At 38.9% G+C, this 19701-nt stretch overlaps 1 protein-coding gene across 1 annotated transcript; it reads right to left on the reverse strand.

Annotated features, from left to right (window-relative positions):
- Nucleotides 1-1093: 1093 nt before the first annotated feature.
- LOC118836561 (olfactory receptor 51V1-like) lies at nt 1094-2036 on the reverse strand. The gene is given in 2 exon segments (XM_036743810.1): nt 1094-1385; nt 1387-2036. Coding segments are annotated over 2 exon segments (942 nt in total).
- Between the last annotated feature and the right edge of the window lie 17665 nt (nt 2037-19701).

The following is a 19701-nucleotide window of genomic DNA, read 5'->3' on the forward strand; positions in this document are numbered from 1 at the left end:
CATTCAGATTTTGGTCAGTCTTAATCACCAGCACTCATTTACCTGAAAAGTTGCCAAGCCATGTCACACCTATTCTTCTGTTTTTTTCCTATGCATTTGTTACTATTCTGGCTTCAGAGTATAAACTCCTAGCTGTCAAAGATTAAGTTTTTGTCATTTTCTCAGGATATTCCCAGAGAAGCTTTTAGGACAATTTTTCAACTTGGCAATGGTTCCATTTCTTGAAGTCAAGGAAATAAATAATGGTGGCTAGGACAACAATGAGTTTTGAAACACTGTACTTGAGATTCAATGTGATCTCATTTCAGTCCTTATACAAGTGCTTTTATAAATATTCATGTCCATGAATGTGCATCTGTTTAGGGAACGACTGAGACAAACATCAAGGACAATGCGACAATGTCAAACACTGCTTGGGCATATAATTACATAGAAGCAAGAGTTGCTGTAAATAACCTTCTGAGAAACATTATCAATGGTAAAGTATCTGTGGTCACCTGTTAATTTGAAAAAAAAAACACCTGGGAAGTCTAGAGTTTCCATCCAAGTAGAAAGTGGCCACAGAGCTGGCCATACACATAAGCACAATAGGTGTCTTCCTATGCTGTAGAATTTCAGGAGTCCCCAGAAGAATCTCTATGTTTTTTAATTTACCTTCAATAGAGGATGTATCTTTACATTCCATGAGGTGAAATTGTTATGAAAAGGAAAATAATTCTGGATAAGGAAAAATGAGGATTCAATTCATACAATCAGAATGACTGATATTAAGCTATTTCCTCAGAGTAGATTTTGAGAGATGGAGAGAAAGTGCATATGGGAAAGATCAAGTAAGAGATAAAGGGAGAAAGGTCACAATCAAAAAGATGAGGGAATGAAGAATAGTGAATAAATTTTTAAAAATCCTCCTGATAATTCAGGCATCATGCCTTAGACAGTGCTCCCACATTCCCACCAGAATTCAATGCTTAGAAAGTTTTCTATCTTTGATTAGAAAACGAAACAAAACCTTTTTACTCTGAGATCATTTGAGTGAGTCTGAAAGTTATTATCTTGCAGACCCAACATCAGGTCCTTTGAGGCCCAAAGGCATTCAATCTCTTTTCAAGAGGAAGATTCTTTGGATCCTGATGCGAATTTGCTTGGTCTTGATACTGTAGATGATGGGGTTCATGAGAGGTGGAAAAAGGATATAGATGTTCCCCATTAAGACATGGACTAGGGGTGAGAGGTGTTTTCCAAACCTATGGACTATTGTAAGACCTATAATGGGGATGTAGAAGACCAGGACAGCACAGATACGGGAGATACAGGTCTGGAAGGATTTGAGTCTCTCCTCCTGTGATGCAATAGCTAAGACTGTATGTAGGATCAGGATATAAGAGAAGGATTAGGAGGGAGTCTAATAGCAAGGTACAGATCACCAGAGCCAGGGTATAGAAACTGTTGAAGCGGATGTCAGAACAAGCCAGTTGGAGCAGGTCCTGGTGTAGACAAAAAGAGTGGGAGAGGATGCGGTGGTGGCAGTAATAGAAGAACTTCAGGCGGATGATGACAGGAAGAATTGATAAAGCACTCCTCAACAAAATAATCAACCCAGCTTGAATGACTTTGGTATTTGTCAAGATAGCTGTATATCTGAGAGGATTACAGATTGCAATGAATCGATCAAAGGACATGGCAAGAAGGACTCCAGACTCCGTACAGGACAGACCATGAATGAAGTAAGTCTGGGCAATGCAGGCATCCAGGCTGATATCATTGCTGAACCCCCAAAACATCCCCAACACTGTATGAATTGTAGACAGCCCCATGCAGAGGTCAGTGAAAGCCAACATAGCTAGAAAGTAGAACATGGGCTCATGTAGGCTTGTCTCAGTCCGGATCACATGGAGAATCATGCAATTCCCCAAAAGGATGATAGCATAGATGGAGGAGAAAGCGATGGCAATCCAAGAATAAAACTTTTGTAATCCTGGAAAGCCAGTGAGGATGAAAGTGGAGGCACTGAGGTTGTGAGCAGGAAGAGTCAACATGAGTGAAAGAAGGGATTTCTTGGGTGAGGTCAGAACTATCACTTAAATACTAATCTTAAAGAGCTTTGAAAAAAATGAACAATCACTTAGCCACCTTAAGCACCATAAGTCCAGAAGTAAGGAGCATTGCTTTGTCGTAGAAATAGTATTTTATGACAAATCTGGGAATCATTAGTCCTATTTGTTACATGTGAAATTGGCAATTCACTTTGTTGTCCATAAACCAGAGAAAGAAGCATCTGCTAGGATGAATCTTGTGGTTGAATTGATCAACACCTTCAAGAAATTATTTCTCTGCTGCTCCGAGTTAGTCTAACTTGCCTCCCCACAGTTTTTCGTCTTTCCAGGTGAGTTCTCAATGATAATAAGAAGCCAACTGGAATCAGTCACATAACATATTTATTGCTCCTCCTTAGTGTTCTCTAGTGAATGGAGCCTGAGGATCTTAGCTAGCTGTTTCTCAGCTTCTGTGGTAGGGAGGGACAGATGTGATATTATTTATACAGGGAAGAAAATGGTAACAAGTCCTAAGGGGAACCTCCATCTCCTGAGATGATCAGAGTACCTTTGAATCCAGAAGAGAATGATGCAAAACTTCTATCTTAATTACTGCCAGCTCTAGACTCTACTTTCAGAGACTGAAGGAGGGATATGCATGTAGTTCATATCTTGCCTACGTATTCCCCCTAAACCTTTAGCTTGAAGATAATATTGTTATAGGACCCTGGAGCTAATGACATCCGTGATATTTTAAGTCGTGTCTAACTCTTCATGATCTTATTTGAGGGTTTTCTTGGCAGAGAATTTGGAGTGATGAAGCTGAGGCAAATAGGGTTATGTGTTTTACCCAGGGTCACACAGCTAGTAAATGTCTAAGGCTTGACTGAAGTCAGGAATTTAAGTCTTGCTTGACTGCAGACCCTGCACCCTAAACAGTGAGCCGCCTACCAGCCCACTATTGTTTTGTACACAGTAAACGCTTAAATGCCTTATTCATTCATTGATTCACTTAAAGAAGTCACACCTAGTGCTCTGAGGTCATATCTGCCCCTCTTTCCCATTTCACTGTGTCTCCTTTTCCCTTCAGGAACTGATCAAATCTGAAATCCTGTCAAGGCCTTTCAGGAATTCTTTTTAGATAATTCATGTGAACATAAATATATTACATGGACACACAGACACAGCCACACACACACACACACACACACACACACACACACACACACAAAGAAACAATGTAGAATCTGTTAGCATTTGAATGAAAGATTACTAATGCAGTAGATAGATTTTATATATGTGTGTACCAATTCATGTATGTATATGTATATATCGTATGTGTGTATGTGTATATAGTTGTGTGTATCTGTGCATACACATAAATGTATATATGATAGACTGACACATACAGACACACATATGTGTGTAAATATTTTTAATAGCAGAATTCCTCTATAAATCAGCTTTCCATTTTGCCCCAACTTATCAGTATGCGCATTGTTTATGCTTGCTTCTTCACTATGGTGGTACAGTGGAGTAGTTATGACAGAGATCCTGTGTGGTGCTCTCATTGATTCACACTGGGGCTCAATGAGGTAAAAATTGCAATGATGCAATCCACATATAAGGACATCCAGTTATATATTTTTGATTACCGGTCAATAGCATTTTGAAAGAAGAAAAGAAAAGCGAACTATGAATATTCTCACCTTAAATGCATAGTGGAGTGTATATTATTTTATTATAAAATTAGATGGCATAGTACTATATTACTTAATTACATTATAGCTACTAATCTTTGAAGGGCTTTGAAAAAAATGAACAATCATCTAGTCATCTTAAGCACCATCAGTTCAGAAGTAGGAAGTACTGGTTTGTTGTAGCTATACTGAGATAAGACAATATGCATTGACAATACCAGACTAAGCACTCACTACAATACTCTCAACTCACAGGAAATCAATAATCAGGAAAATTAGAAAACTTATCTCATCCCAGTAGCATTCTTGACCAAAACAAAAAACAATGAAAATGAGGCTTGCAGCCAAAGTTACTTTCTGAATGGCTCCTTTGTCAGCCAAGCAAAGAAAGTAACTCACCTATGTTGAGTTAATTAAATCACATTTGATTACAGGAGTTGAAAAAAATGTGTCCATAGAAAATAAACTCATTTAAAACAATTAGTCTTTTCATTCAACTAAAATCCTGTGGATTGTGGATTGATATAAGTATTTGTCAGTACATATGTGTGTAAAAATTCTTTTTCAAATCTGAAATACGCAAAATTTCATTACATCAGCATTATCAGATGAACATTGGTGATAAATTTTGGTGACAGAGAACACTAAATTTAAGGAACTAAATAAAATGGTAGCCCCCTAAAAATTCCATTTTTCTCACTAATAGACCTGTGTTATAAAAACTGTACTCATTTCTTATTTAATTTTGAATTTCTTCAATAGAAAATTATGGATTTTTTTTAGAAAATGCCTGTTATTTAAGTACCCTCATAACAAAGCCTAAAGAATTTAGTCTCTGGTTCTCTACAGAAAAAGTTTGCCGACTGCTGTACTGGCCTATTCTTCTTTACTGAAGATTGGAAGTAATCTCTATTATTTCCATGATGTTCCTATAGCTAGTTACTAGAAGGTCGGGAAGATGTAGGTACTAGGTGGATAAAGTGATGGACTTGGCATCAGGAAGAGCTGAGTTCTCATGTTTCTTCTGTCACTTACTGTTAGAATAAACATTTTACCTATGTCCTAGGGTAGTTCTTTGCATCATATGAAGATTAATGTATGTAAAATGCTTTGCAACCTTAAAGCCCTAGGTCAATACTACCTATTGCTCTTATTTCTATTCTGCAAGTATGTTGGCACTTTTCTCAGTGGACAATCTGAGCATAGAGACAACATTTAATGGAAAGGGCATAGAGAAAAAAAAACTTATGGAAAACTTGAAAATTGAAAAGCAACTGATATGTGCCTCCCTGAACTTGAAACCATCTAGGCAAAAAATAATATAACTTTGAGGGGATAGATTGGACCAGAGTATTGCCATTTGTTATGAAGAAAATTTTTAGAAAACTATCTGGAAGCCAATGGTTTTTCTTCTGATGAGTAATTATGCTTAATATTTCTATTATAATTTGAAATTGCAAAATTGTTTCCATGGGACAACTCTACGGAATAATCAGTACAATATTACTCTTACCATTTTATAAATGAGGAAACTGAATCTGATTGAGGTTAAGTGACTTGCTAATGGTTATGAAACTGGCAAATACTTTTTTTTTGAAAGCTAAATATGTTTAAATGTCCATATTTTGACTAATGTGGAATTTCCTTCAAATGATTATCCACACTTGTTACAAAGGTTTTCTTTAACTTACATTTTTGTTAATTATTTTTTTTTAGTTTTAGTACTCATTTCAACAAGATTTTGAGTTCAATTTTTCTCCCCATTTCTCCCCTATCCCCCACCCCAAGCATACATTCTGATTACCCCTCCCCCCAGTCTGTCTTCCCTTCTATCACCCCCCTCTTATCCCTTTTCCCTCACATTCTTGAAGGGAAATATAGACTTCTATACCCCATTGCCTGTATATCTTATTTCCCAGTTGTGGGTGAAAACAATTTTTAATATTTGTTTTTAAAACTTTGAGTTCCAAATTCTCTCCCTTGAGAAGGCAAGTAATTTAATATAGATTATACATGTGTAGCTATGTAAAACAGTCCCATAATAGTCATGTTGTGAAAGACTAACTATATTTCCCTTCATCGTATCTTGCCCCCCCCCTTTATTCTTTTTTCTCCTTTGACCCTGTCCCTTTCCAAAAGTGTGTGCTTCTGACTACCCCCTCCCCCAATCTTCCCTCCCTTCTATCATCTGCCCCTCTTATCCCCTTCCCCCTACATTTCTGCAGGGTAACATACACAATTGAGTGTATATGTTAGTCCCCCCTTAAGTCAAATCTGATGAGAGCAAATTTCACTCTTTCCCTTTCACCTACCCCCTCTTCTTCTCCATTGTAATAGCTTTTTCTTGCCTTTTTTATATGAGATAATTTATCACATTCTGCCTCTCCCTTTCTCCTTCTCCAAATATATTCCTCTCTCACTCCTTATGTTTTTTTTTTCCATTTTAATCCTTTTTTTGGAGGTGGGAAGGCAGGGCAATTGGGGTTAAATGACTTGCCCAAGGTCACACAGCTAGTAAGTGTGTCAAGTATATGAGGCCGGATTTGAACTCTGGTCCTCCTGACTCCAGGGCCTGTGCTCTACTCACTGCACTATATATATGTGTGTGTGTGTGTGTGTGTGTGTGTGTGTGTGTGTGTATGTGTATATATATATGTATATGTATATATACGTATGTATATGATATATATGTATATGTATGTGTGTGTGTGTGTGTATATATGCATATATATATATATATATATATATATATATATATATATATATATATATATATGTATTTCTTTCAACTACGCTAATACTGAGATACTGAGAAAGGTCCCATGAGTTACAAATATCATCTTCCCATGTAGGAAGGTAAAGAGCTCAACTTTAGTAAGTCTCTTATGATTTCTATTTCCTGTTTACCTTTTCATACTTCTCTTGATTCTTGTATTTGAAAGTCAAATTTTCTATTCACCTCTGGTCTTTTCATCAAGAATGCTTGAAAGTCCTCTATTTCATTGAAAATCTGTTTCCCCTCAAGTATTACACTCGGTTTTGCTAAGTAGGTTATTCTTGGTTTTAATTCCAGCTTCTTTGACCTCCAGAATATCATATCTCAAGCCCTGCAATCCCTTAATGTAGAAGCTGCTAGGTCTTGTAATATCCTGATTGTATTTCCACACTACCAGAATTGTTTCTTTCGGGCTGCTTGAAATATTTTTCTTTGACTGGTAACTCAAGAATTTGGCTACAATATTCCTAGGAATTTTCCTTTTGGGATCTTTTTCAAGAGGCAATCAGTGGATTCTTTCAATTTCTATTTACCCTCTGGCTCTAGACCATCAGGACAGTTTTCCTTGATAATTTCCTGAAAGATGATGTCTAGGCTCTTTTTTTGATCATGGCTTTCAGGTAGTCCAACAATTTTTAAATTATCTCTCCTGGATCTATTCTCCAGGTCAGTGGTTTTTCCAATGAGAGATTTCACATTGTCTTCTATTTTTTCATTCTTTTGGTTCTGTTTTATAATTTTTTTGATTTCCCATGACTCATTAGCTTCCATTTGCTCCATTCTAATTTTTAAGGAACTATTTAATGCAGTGAACTTTTGGACCTCCTTTTCCATTTGGCCAACTCTGCTTTTTAAGGCATTCTTCTCCTCGTTAGTTTTTGGACCTCTTTTGTTTTTCAAATTAGTCTGTTTTTTAAGGTGTTATTTTCTTCAGTATTTTTGGAGGGTCTCCCTTAGCAACCCTTTGATTCTTTTTTTCATGATTTCCTTGCTTTACTCTCATTTCTCTTCCCAATTTTTCCTCCACTTTTCTTACTTGATTTCCAAAATCCTTTTTGAGCTCTTCCATGCCCTAAGACCAATTTATATTTTTCTTGGAGGCTTTGGATGTGGGAGCTTTGACTTTGTTGTCTTCTATTTGTATGTTTTGATCCTCCTTGTCACCAAAGTAAGATTCTATAGTCTAATTTTTTCTGCTGTTTGCTTATTTTTCCAGCCAATCATTTGTCAAGGTACAACTCTGCTTCCAGAGTGGAGAATGCTCTGTTCCAAGCTTCAGGAATTTTATGCAGTGTTTTTAGAGATGCTCCTAAGCACCTGTAAATTTTCAGTTCTTCTAAGGTGGTATGATCAAAGGAGAGCTGTTTAGTCCTTTCCTGGCCTGTGCTCTTGTGTGTGAGTGATTGCAAGTACTGTTTTCCACCTTGGAACTGTGAGGAGAATTTCCTCTTCACTGCTGCCCCAGGACTGCCACCCAGGACTGAAACCAATGTCTAAGCAGGGAAAACCAAGAGAATCCTGCCTCAGTGCCAGCAAAGAGATCAATGCAATCCCCCTCTGATCAGCTGCTTGATTCCAGCCAACCCCACAGCCACTAACCCCTGTGTGGCTGGAGCACAGCTGCTGCCACCTCTGCTGCTCCATCGCTGGGGCTGGATCACACTCCTTTCTCAGCCAGGTCTGACAGACTTTTCCCACTGACCTTCTCTTTTGTCTTTGGCCTTTGTGGGTTGAGAAGTCTGGCAACAGCCACAACTACCAGTGATTCAGTCCCCTACACCCTGCTCTAACCCTCTCTATGCCATCACCTACTGCACCCCCAGCTTGGTGTGATAGACCTTTCCCATAGACATTCCAGGTTGCCTTGGGCTGGATATTTGTTTCTGTCATTTTGTGTGTTCTGTAGCTCTAGAATTTGTTTAGGGTCATTTCTACATTTATTTGGAGGGTTTGGCAAAAGAGCTTAAGCAAATGCCTGGTTTTACTCTACCATCTTGGCCCTTCCGCCCCATCCCCCCCCAAAAAAACAAAACAAAACAAAACAAAACTTTTTCTATGTAGCTTTCACTCCATGGTCCTAGTTCTGCCATCTGGGAAAGTGTCATGTGGGTCAGTTAGCCAAGGGCAAGGAGCTTCTCTGAGGTCTACCATGAAGCTTAAGGTTTGGTTAGCTTATTTGGTTTCCATGTGATAGTCTTTCTAAAAACACTGCCATGGTTCTATTTTTAGTTAGTCTGTTTTTTAAGGTGTTGTTTTCTTCAGTGTATTTTTCAGTATTTTTTGGGTCTTCTTTAGCAAGTCATTGACTTGTCTTTCATGGTTTTCTTGCATCCTTCTCATTTCTCTTCCCAATTTTTCCTCTACTTCTCTAACTTTCTTTTCCAAATACTTTTTGAGCTCTTCCATGGCCTGGGACCAGTTCATGTTTTTCTTGGAGGCTGTTGGTGTAGGCTCTTGCACTTTGTTGACTTCTTTAGGCTGTATGTTTTGGTCTTCTTTGTCAGCAAAGAAAGAATCCAAAGTCTGAAACTGAATCTGGGTGTGTTTTCGCTGCCTGGCCATATTCCCAACCAACTAACTTGACCCTTGAGGTTTTCAGTGGGGTATGACTGCTTGTAGACTAAAGAGTTCTATGTTCCACGTTTGGGGGGGATGTGCTAGCTCTGCCACACCAGCACTGCTCCTTCCCCAAGAACCCCCAACCCGGACTGGGCTTAGATCTTCAGCAGGCTGTGCACTCCTGCTCTGATCCGCCACTTAATTCCTCCCATCAGGTGGGCCTGGGGCCAGAAGCAACAGCAGCTGTAGCTGCCCCACTTCCGCCGCCCCTGGGGCTGGTAGCCAAACGGCGAACTCCTTCCACTTCCGCAGTTTTTCCCACTAACCTTCTCCGCTGGCTTTGTTGTTTGTGGGTTGAGAAGTCTGGTAACTGTGGCAGCTCACTGATTTAGGGCGCTAGGGCACTTTCCACCCAGCTTCTGGTCTGGTTGGTCTGTGCAGCTCACGCTGGCCTAGGCTTGGCTTGGCTCCCCACAGCTCCCCTCTGCTCCCAGCTCTATGTGGGATAGACCTCACCCAGAGACCATCAAGGCTGTCCTGGGCTGGAGCCCTGCTTCCCTCTGCTGTTTCGTGGGTTCTGACATTCTAGAATTGGTTCAGAGCCATTTTTTTATAGGTTTTTGGAGGGACTCGGGATGGAGCTCACACTAGTCCCTACTTACCAGCTGCCATCTTGGCTCCGCCCTCCCTCAGTTTCTTTTTCTGAGATGGGTTTATTTAGGTATTTTACTTCCTCTTCTGTTAACCTTGACAATTTATATTTTTGCAAATACTCATCCATATCCGTAAGGTTGTCAAATTTAAGGGTATACAACTGGGCAAAATAATTCTTAATTATTCTTTTGATTTCCTCTTCATTGCAGGTGAATTTACCCTTTTCATTTTTTATACTGGTTATTTGATTTTTTTTTTCCTTTTTTAAATCAAATTGATTAAAGGTTTATAAATTTTATTGTTTTTTGGATAAAACCAGCTCTTGGTTTTCTTTATTAATATAAAATTTTCTTGATTTCAATTTTATTAATCTCTCCTTTGATTTTTAGTATTTCTAATTTGGCATTTAATTGGGGGTTTTCAATTTGTGCTTTTTCAGTTGCATGCCGAATTCATTGATCTCCCTTTTCTCTATTTTATTCATATAAGCATTTAGAAATATAAAACTTCCCCTAGGAACTGTTTGTGCTACAAGGGTGGTCTTAGCTGTTGTCTGTGCTGGTGTCTGCCACTTCCCCTGGCTGTACAAAGCCAAGTCTGGGGTCCTGATGTTGATGTTAGTTAGCTCCGCTCCCTAGGGATCAGTTGCTCTTCTCCCTCCCTTCTTTTCTTCTACTACAATATGTTTTTGTGCCTCTTCATGTGATGTAATTTACCCTTTTCTACTACCTCCTTACCTTTTCTCCCAGAACCATCCATTTATATCTCTTAAATAAAGTTTTTATCATTATATCAGTTATTTTATATTGATATTCACAGTCTATTAATATCTCTTTCAATTGTCCTAATAAGTACACTATTCTCAAGACTGACATATATATATATATATATATATATATATATATATATATATATATATATATATATGACAAAATAGTCCTATATAAGGATGTAACTAATTAGCCTTATTGATTAACTAAGTTTTTTTTTTTTTTCATCATTTACCTATTTACGACTCTCTTGAGTTTTGTATTTGGAGGTCAAATTTTCCATTGAACTCTGGCCTTTTCATCAGGAAGGTCTGGAATTCCCTTATTTCATTGAATGTCCATCTTCTTGCCTGGGAAATGATGCTCAGTTTTGCTGGGTAGTTGATCCTTTGTTGTAGTCAAAGCTCCCTTGCCTTTCAGAATACAGTATTCCAATTTCTCTTGTCATTTAATATAGAAGCTGAGAAATCTTGCGTGATCCTGACTGTGGTTCCATGATATTTGAATTGTTTCTTTCTAGCTGCTTGCAGTATTTTCTCCTTGATCTGGTAGTTCTGCAATTTGGCTATAATATTTCTTGGAATTTTCAATTTGAGATCTTTCCCAGGGGGTGATCCATGGATTCTTTCGATGACAATTTTACCCTCTGGTTCTAGGACTTTGGGAAAATTTTTCTTAAGGATTTCATGGAAGTTACTGTCCAGGCTCTTTTTTTATTCATAACTTTCAGGCAGACTAATAATTCTTAGATTGTCTCTCCTCGATCTATTTTCCAAGTTAGTTGTTTTTCCAATCAGATATTTCATGTTTTCCTCTATTTTTTCATTCTTTAGATTTTAACTGATTCTCGATGTCTCATAGAGTCATTAGGTTCTACTTGACCAATTTTAATTTTTATATCTTCTCTATCTTCTTTTCCGTTTGGTTGATTTTACCTTTCAATGAGACATTTTCTCCATTTATATTCTGATTGTTCTTAACCAATTCCACGATTTTACCTTTTAAAGATTTATCTCATTGAATTTTTTTTTCCTTTTTTCCCTTTTTCCTTTTACCTCCCTAATTTGTTTTTTAAAGTCCTCCTTGAGTTCTTCCAGGAATGCTTTTTGGTCTGGACACCAGTTCACTTTCCCTTTTGAGGTTTCAGATGTGGGTGTAGCTTCCATGCTGTCCTCTTCTGAATTGGCATTTTGATCTTCCATGTCTTCATAATGTGAATCAATCGTTTTTGAAAGCTTCTTACTATTCTTTTTCATGGTGTTTTTTTTCTCCTGGTTTCTGAAGTGGGTCTCTTCTTCTGGGGCTCAGGGGCTCTGTTCCAAGTTTCTTGTGTTGGGCTCTAGCTTTATGTACTATGGCCTCTGGTTTCATGAGGTGTAGGGGAGGGATGGTCTGGCTGCTGGGAATCTCCTCTTCCCCAGGACTGTTCTACAGCATGGATGGTCTCAGCTCTTGTCTGTGCTGGTGTTTACGACTTCTGCTGGCTGTGCAAAGACAGGTCTGATGCCCTGGTGTTGATGTTAGTTAGCTCCACCACCTGGGGCTCAGTTACTCTCATTGTTCTGCTGAGGTGAGGGCTGCTGGGACACCTTTCTCCCTGCACTAGTTTCCTTCTGCCACTACAGGAAGGGCCCTCTCCCCCACTTCTCTCACTACTGAAGACCCCTTTCTGGCTCCTCTGTTTCTCCTGAGGTAGTATTCTCTGGGTTTATTAAAAGGAAGGACGAGAGCCACTTTACCTGGTCATCATGGCTCCCAGATTTTCAAGAAGGCAAGTTTCAAACCTTTAGACTGTGGATTGGAGGCCCCTGGGCTAGCTGCTCCAACAGCCACAGGTTTTGTATTGGTGTCTCTCGTAGCTCCCACAGACTCCTGTCCTGGTTCTGAGAGGCCTGGGGCTTGATCATGGCCATAGCCAGTACTTCTGCCCTGGGCTTGTTCCTTCTCCGGTGTTTTGCTCACCCACAGACCTCCCAGACTGGCATGCAGTCTGGATTCCTCTGCTGTTCCCGGTTGGTTTGTGTAGCAACAATCCACCTAACAGCTACTGTGGGGGTTAAAAACCAACACAAGCCCAACAACAAGAAGGCTCCCAGCACAGGATCTTTTGATCTGCTGTACTAAGGAAAGCAACATTAAGGTGCTGACAATCTCAGTTTAATGGAAAATACAAATATCATTCACTTAGTTCAGGGGAAAAGGTCAGCACCTTGAACTTCAGAGCAAACACAAACAAATTACAAATATCAATAGGCAGACCTTGTCTGATTCAAATCTCAATGCATATTTACCAGGGTTTAACAAAGTCCCAACATCTGGGTTTACAAGCTGGGGAGCTCTTAATGGATGCCCCAAGTCTCTTCAAGTCACATGCCACTCTTCAACTGAGTGAGAGCCCCAAATGAATAGCTCTGTTCTTGCTTTTTATACATTCTTTAGCCCTCATTAAATGTCATCTGAGCAACCAGAACTCAGGCTTCTACTATTGGCTCTGGTCTTAACAACTCCCCTTAGGACCCTGAGGCCTTCAAGCCCACATAGGCTTAGCACCTACTAGATAGGGGTTTCGGCCTGGAGGTTAGCACCTAGTAAGACTCAATCAAAGATACCTGACTTAATTGATATTACAGTTCGATCTGGTGCCCTTCTGCCTGCCTGGTTCTCCTACCCCTCTCAGTTTACTAGTGGCTTCTAACTCTCTCAAATCTTCACACATTCACTTTTTTTATGTACATGACAGAATTTGTGAGAGAGCTCCAGTAATTACTTCCTTTCACAGTGCCATGTTGGCTCCACCTAGATTCCCAAATTCTAATCTTTGAAAAAAAATTCTACTTTTTGAACTAGTAGATCAATAGGGAGATAAGCATGAGGAGTGTAGATTAGACTTGCATGTACTATATGCATGCCAAGTGATAGAGGCCTTCTCAGAAGAGTACACTAAAAACTTGAATCTGTGAGTTACACTAGGGAGATTCTTAGTGTCTAGGCCCACGGTGATGATGTTAAGAAAAATGAGGAAAGATCATAGCTAACACATTTTGAGTAAAAAGTCATATAGTATAAAACAATATTTACTGGTCCCTATTACTGCCCTTGGAGCTGGCTTTTGCCTGCCTTCTACAGATTTGGGCAATTTATAGTTCAGCTCCAAACTAGCTATTGCATTTGGTTGCCCTGTGATAATTGGAATGAATGGCTGAATTAAAAAGCATTTTTAGGTGCTATTTGTCAAACACTGAGGATACAAATATAAGCAAGTAAAGCAGTCTCTTATTTCATAGAGTTTACATGCTAATGAAAAAAAGACAACACATTTTGGAGAGTGGTGGCCAGTAGGGAGGATCAGGTCAGTGACACATCATTTTGAGGAATAGTATTGTTGGTTTTCTACTATTATTACACTAAGTATACTATTTATACTTTTATTACTGTAATCGCAGAGTCATATTTGGAAAGGGGAAGGGTAGCGCCATGACATGGAATGACTGGGAATGTGAAGTGATAAATGTGCAAGGGAAGGTAAAAGATCACCAGCCAGAGCCAGGGGAAAAGGGGTCTCACTTGGTATGACATCATTTTCACAAGACACCCTTTTCCAGGAATGACTTATCATGTTCCGTTAATTCCCCTTAATTATAGTTACTCACTGGCCTTATACCCGCTAGATGGGTGGGATCAAGTATTCAGATTAAAGAATGGATTAGTGGGCTTCTCTCCTACCCCATGAACAATTGAAATATTTCCTATCTTGAAAAGTAGGAAATAGTCACTTATCTTTCTTGGTTGAATGGTCCACTTCTGTTGTCTCCTTCTCTGAAAAAATGAATTTATCATTAAAACTCCATTTAAGGAAGCACATCATGTCTAATAAACCTGGTCACCTTCTGGGCCTCTCTCAACACTATCTCTCTGCCTGACCCTGATCTGCAGCATATTTTAACTTACTTTTATATGTTATCTTCTTTCCTTAGAATCTAAGCTACTTGAGGGCAAGGACTATCATGTATTTTGCTTGTATTTTTATTGCCAGTACTTAGCACAGTGCTTGGCATATGATGTAGGTAATAATCTCTCTCTCTCTCTCTCTCTCTCTCTCTCTCTCTCTCTCTCTCTTTCGTGCTCTCTCTCAACTATTTACCAATACATTCTAGAAGAGGATCCAAATTCAATGATTTTTAATTGATCACACTCTTAAAAATCATTTTTTGTATGAATTCTTGTGCTAGAATCCAGGGTGAAAACATGGAGAGGTCTTTCACATACTCCTTTAAGTGCATGACATTTTTCTAATTGCACAAAAAACACAGAATACCACAATTTCTTCTATAAGAGATTCATAATCACACAGAAGAATTTGACCTAATTATTTTTTAAATTAATATTTATTTATTTAATATTTTTAGTTTTCAGCGTTGATTTCCACAAGAATTTAAATTACAAATTTTCTTCTAATTTCTACCCACCCCCCCACTCCAGGATGGCATATATTCTGATTGACCCATTCCCTAGTGATCCCTCCTTTCTGTCACCCCAGTCCTCCCCCATCCCTTATTCCCTTACTTTCTTGTAGGGCAAGTTAGATTTCTATGCCCCATTGCCTGTATAACTTATTTCCTGGTTGCATGCAAAACCTTTTTTGAACATCTGCTTTTAAAACTTTGAGTTCCAAATTCTCTCCCCACTCCCCTCCCTACCAACCCAACTTAAGAAGGCAAGCAATTCATCCTAGGCCACATATGTATAATTGTGTAGAACACTTCTACAATACTCATGTTGTGAAAGATTAACTATATTTTGTTCCTTCCTATCCTGTCCTCCTTTATTCAGTTTTCTGCCTTGACCCTGTCCCTTTTTGAAAGTGTTTGCTTTTGACTACTTATTCCCCCTATCTGCCCTGCCTTCTATCATCCCCACTTTTTTTATCTCCTTCCTCCTTCTTTCCTGTGGAGTAAGATACACAATTGAGCATGTATGTTATTCCCTCCTCAGTTCAAATCTGATGAGAGCAAGATTCCCTCATTCCCCCTCACCTGCCCCCTCTTCCCTTTTAAAAGTACTGCTTTTTCTTGCCACTTTTATGCAAGACAATTTACCCCATTCAATCGTTCCTTTTCTCCCTCTCTGAAGATATTCCTCTCTTATTCCTTAATTTGATTTTATTTTTTAGATATCGTCCCTTCATATTCGACTCACCCTGTGCCCTCTGTCTATTTTACCCTCTGGTTCTAGAATATCAGGGCAGTTTTCCTTGTAAATTTCTTGAAAGATAATGTCTAGGCTCTTTTTTTCATGATGGCTTTCAGGTAGTCCAATAATTTTTAAATTATCTCTCCTGGATCTATTTTCCAGGTCAGTAGTTTTTCCAATGAGATATTTCACACAGTCTTCCATTTTTTCATTCCTTTGATTCTGTTTTTAATGTCTTGATTTCTCATAAAATCACTAGCTTCCACTTGCTCCAATCTAATTTTTAAGGTAGTATTTTCTTCAGTGGTCATTTGGACCTCCTTTTCTATATGGCCAACTCTGCCTTTCAATGCATTCTTCTCCTCACTGGGTTTTTGGAACTCTTTTGCCTTTGAGTTAGTCTATTTTTTTAAGGTATTACTTTCTTCAGTACTTTTTTAGGTCTCCTTTAGCAAGCTGTTGACTTGTTTTTCATGGTTTTCTCACATCCCTCTCATTTCTCTTCCCAATTTTTTTATCTACTTCTCTAACTTGCTTTTCCAAATTCTTTTTTTTTGCTCTTCCATGGCCTGAGACCAATTCATGTTTTTCTTGGAGGCTTTTGATGTAGGCTCTTTAACTTTGTTGACTTCTTCTGGCTGTATGTTTTGCTCTTCTTTGTCACCAAAGCAAGATTCCAAAGTGTGAGTCTGAATCTGATTCTGTTTTTGCTGCCTGTTCATGTTTCCAGCCAGCTACTTGGCGCTTGAGCTTTTTATTGGGGTATGACTGCTTAGAGAGTAAAGAGTACTTTATCCCAAGCTTGAGGGATTGTGCTGTTTTTTTTTGGAGCTATTTCTACACAGCAAGCTCTGCCACACCAGTGCTCCTCCTCCCTCAGGTAACACCACCCCAGACCGTGACTAAGATCCAAACAGGGTCTGTACTCCAGCTCTGATCTGCCACTTAATTCCTCCCACCAGGTGGGCCTGGGGCTGTAAGCAACTGCAGCTGTAGCTCTGTAAGCACTCTCAGAGTTGTACCACCTCTATCACCCCCCCCCAACCCCGCCGGGGCTATGGCCGACCACAAACTCCTTTCGCTCTGTCCCTGCAGTTTTTCCCACTAACCTTCTCTGTTGTCTTTGGTGTTTGTGGGTTGAGAAGTTTGGTAACTGCCACAGCTCACTGATTCAGGGCCCTACTGCCTGTTTCCTCCTGCTCCTGGTCTGGTTGGTCCAGGTGCAGCCCACGCTGGGCTGTGCTCCACTCTCCTCCCAGCACAGTGCAATATACCTTACCCAGCAGCCATTTAGCCTGTTATGGGCAGGAGCCCTGCTATTGTGTGGGTTCTGCAGTTCTTGAATTTGTTCAGAGCCAGTTTTATATGTGTTTGGAGGGTCCTGGGTGAGAGCTTTAGTCAAGTTCCTTCTTTCCAGACACCATCTTGGCTCTGCACACTGACTTAATTATTAATGTGGAAAAAACAGGTGCATGAAGAAGAATGAATATTGTTTAGACCATATTTTAGCTAAGTTGACTACTTTTAGAGATAGTATATACATATAAATATGTGTGTATAATATATTGCATATATATGCAATATATTGCCTATATGTTATATGCATTCCTTTGCATATATTATATATGTGTACACATATCTGTATGTGTGTATGTACTAAAAATAAAACATACTAAGACATAGTTTTAGAATTAACTGTGGAGAACAAAATGGGCTAGATTAAATTTTAAATATTAAAAAGGTTTTTTTTTAATGAATGCCTTAAGCAAAAGTTCCTCTTTTTAATATCAGTTTTCTTCCAGTGATTCTGTATGGCAATGAGTTAGTAACACTAGAGTTCAGAAGAAATAAAATCCTACACCACCAAAAGGAAAGTGGAGATAAATGTGGGGTAATTATGGGAATGAACAGGCTACCAAACTTAACAAACTTTGGAGTATGCAGGAGAAGCAAAGATATCAAAGAAATATTTAAGGACTAAAAGAAGATGGGTTGGTCATCTGTCTAGAGTGAGAAATAACAATGGGCAGCCCATATGATCAAATATTATCTTCAAAATGTCAAGAGAACTCAAGGAAAGCATATTATCATTTTGAGTTGAAGCCTTTTACCAAACTTATGGTGTTATATGAACAGGAGTCATATAGTATCCAATGCATATCCCTTAGTAGAGAAAAAGCTCATTGAGGTGAGCATAGTTCCATTAAAGTGTGGCAGTGCTTAGTTTTCTGTGTGTATAAATTGATTCATCATTGCCATATTCATTGTTATCATATTTATTACAATAACCATCTTGCTCAATAGTATCAGCACTAGCATCAATACCATCATCTCTATTTTCAGCACCACCAACATCATCATCAACATCCCACTTCTGACACATTGAATTGAAATCCCACATAATATAGCACACAGACTTCGAATCCAGAAAAATTGAAATACAATCCTACATCAGACACTAGACATATGATTCTGGCTAAGTCTTGGCTTCAATATCTATGCCAAGGGGATTTGACTTAATAAGCTTAAAAGTCTCTGAAAAGTCTAAATCCAGGAACCTAGGATATTTCATCCTATGCACATCAACATAATTAACTCTTTTATCATGATCATCAAGATGATCATCATCTTTATCATTTCTAACATCATCATTACTTTTACCTTCCTATTATCACCACCAAACTGAGATGGAGGTAGGGAGAGAGTGTAAAGGGCTTGAATCTTGGACAAGAACATACCCTTTGAAATGATTCAAATTCTTTCTCTGTATGATTGTCTCATTCCTCTATATCTCCCATCTTTCACCTGTGCATCTATAAACATGGGGAATAGACCAATACGGTTTAATTTTCCTTTCTATAATATAATTAGGACTAGAAATATTTTGCCAAGAGCATAGTTACTGGTACTATGGCTGTAAAATACAGAAATATTTTTAATTGAAAAACCAACTTCTCTGATGGTTTGTTCACACTAGACTTTTTTTTTCCAATAGTTTTTTTTTCAGTATAGGTGAGGACTGAGTAACACAGCTCCACGGAAAACAATAACCAACCCCAAGCTCCCAATGACTGTGGATCAAGATGGCTGAGTGTCTAAGCAGTTTGCATTTGGCCACATGGTGGTCAAAGGCCATAGCCAGAAAGAAACCGGATTCCTTTGTGGAGTAGGAGTGGATCGAAAATATTTGTGTCAGGCAAGCTTCAAATCTAATTTTCCTGTCTTTGAGCCAAAAGAAGCTGAGAAGTTTGGGTATAGCAGTGGTGCACAAAATCAGGTCTGCCACAGTCAACGCTTCACTTTGTTACAGATAAGGACAACTCCTACCTTTGGATAGTGCTAGAAAATAACCATCAGATTTTTTGCTTGTAATGTGTGGCACTATAGGAATCTGACACAGCTCAGAAAAGGAGAGATGGATGCCAAGAACAATGATTTATTATTGAATATCTAGTGATACTGCCCAACATTTAATGACTTACAGGGTATGAATAACCATGCATTATGTAGCAACACTACTGAGGACCCACCACTACATGGATCTAACTGAGAGGCAGCTATGTACCATCAAGAGTCTGATAGATAGCATAGCCCAGGATTTATCCATCTGAAATGAGGAACTGGCCCCTCAAATCAAGCAGAGAAAATGTGTTCTAGATGTAGTACAGAGAAATAGTCTTCAGGTGAATATCAAACATCCTTAAGGCCTCTCTGAAGAAGCCATCTCACAGATGTATCTGCCCATTGGCTTTCCCATTGGATATAAATTGGTCAAGAATATAAAGCCCATCAAGTCCATCCATCTCCTAGTATATAAAGAAATTACAGACAAAGTATGGATATTAAGGCAACCAAAGCAAAGACACATGAAAGCAGGCTCCCCACACAAGCAAATAGGAGCTAGTCCCTTCCCTCTTTCCTGCCTCTTTCACATCTTTCCCATATGCACTGGATCCCATTCACACTGATGGTAGCCTTAGGGATCACAACATAGTAGCTATAATTGGGGGACTCATGGT

The sequence above is a fragment of the Trichosurus vulpecula genome, chromosome 2 (genome assembly GCF_011100635.1).
Source record: "Trichosurus vulpecula isolate mTriVul1 chromosome 2, mTriVul1.pri, whole genome shotgun sequence".
In the NCBI taxonomy this organism is placed as follows: Eukaryota; Metazoa; Chordata; class Mammalia; order Diprotodontia; family Phalangeridae; genus Trichosurus; species Trichosurus vulpecula.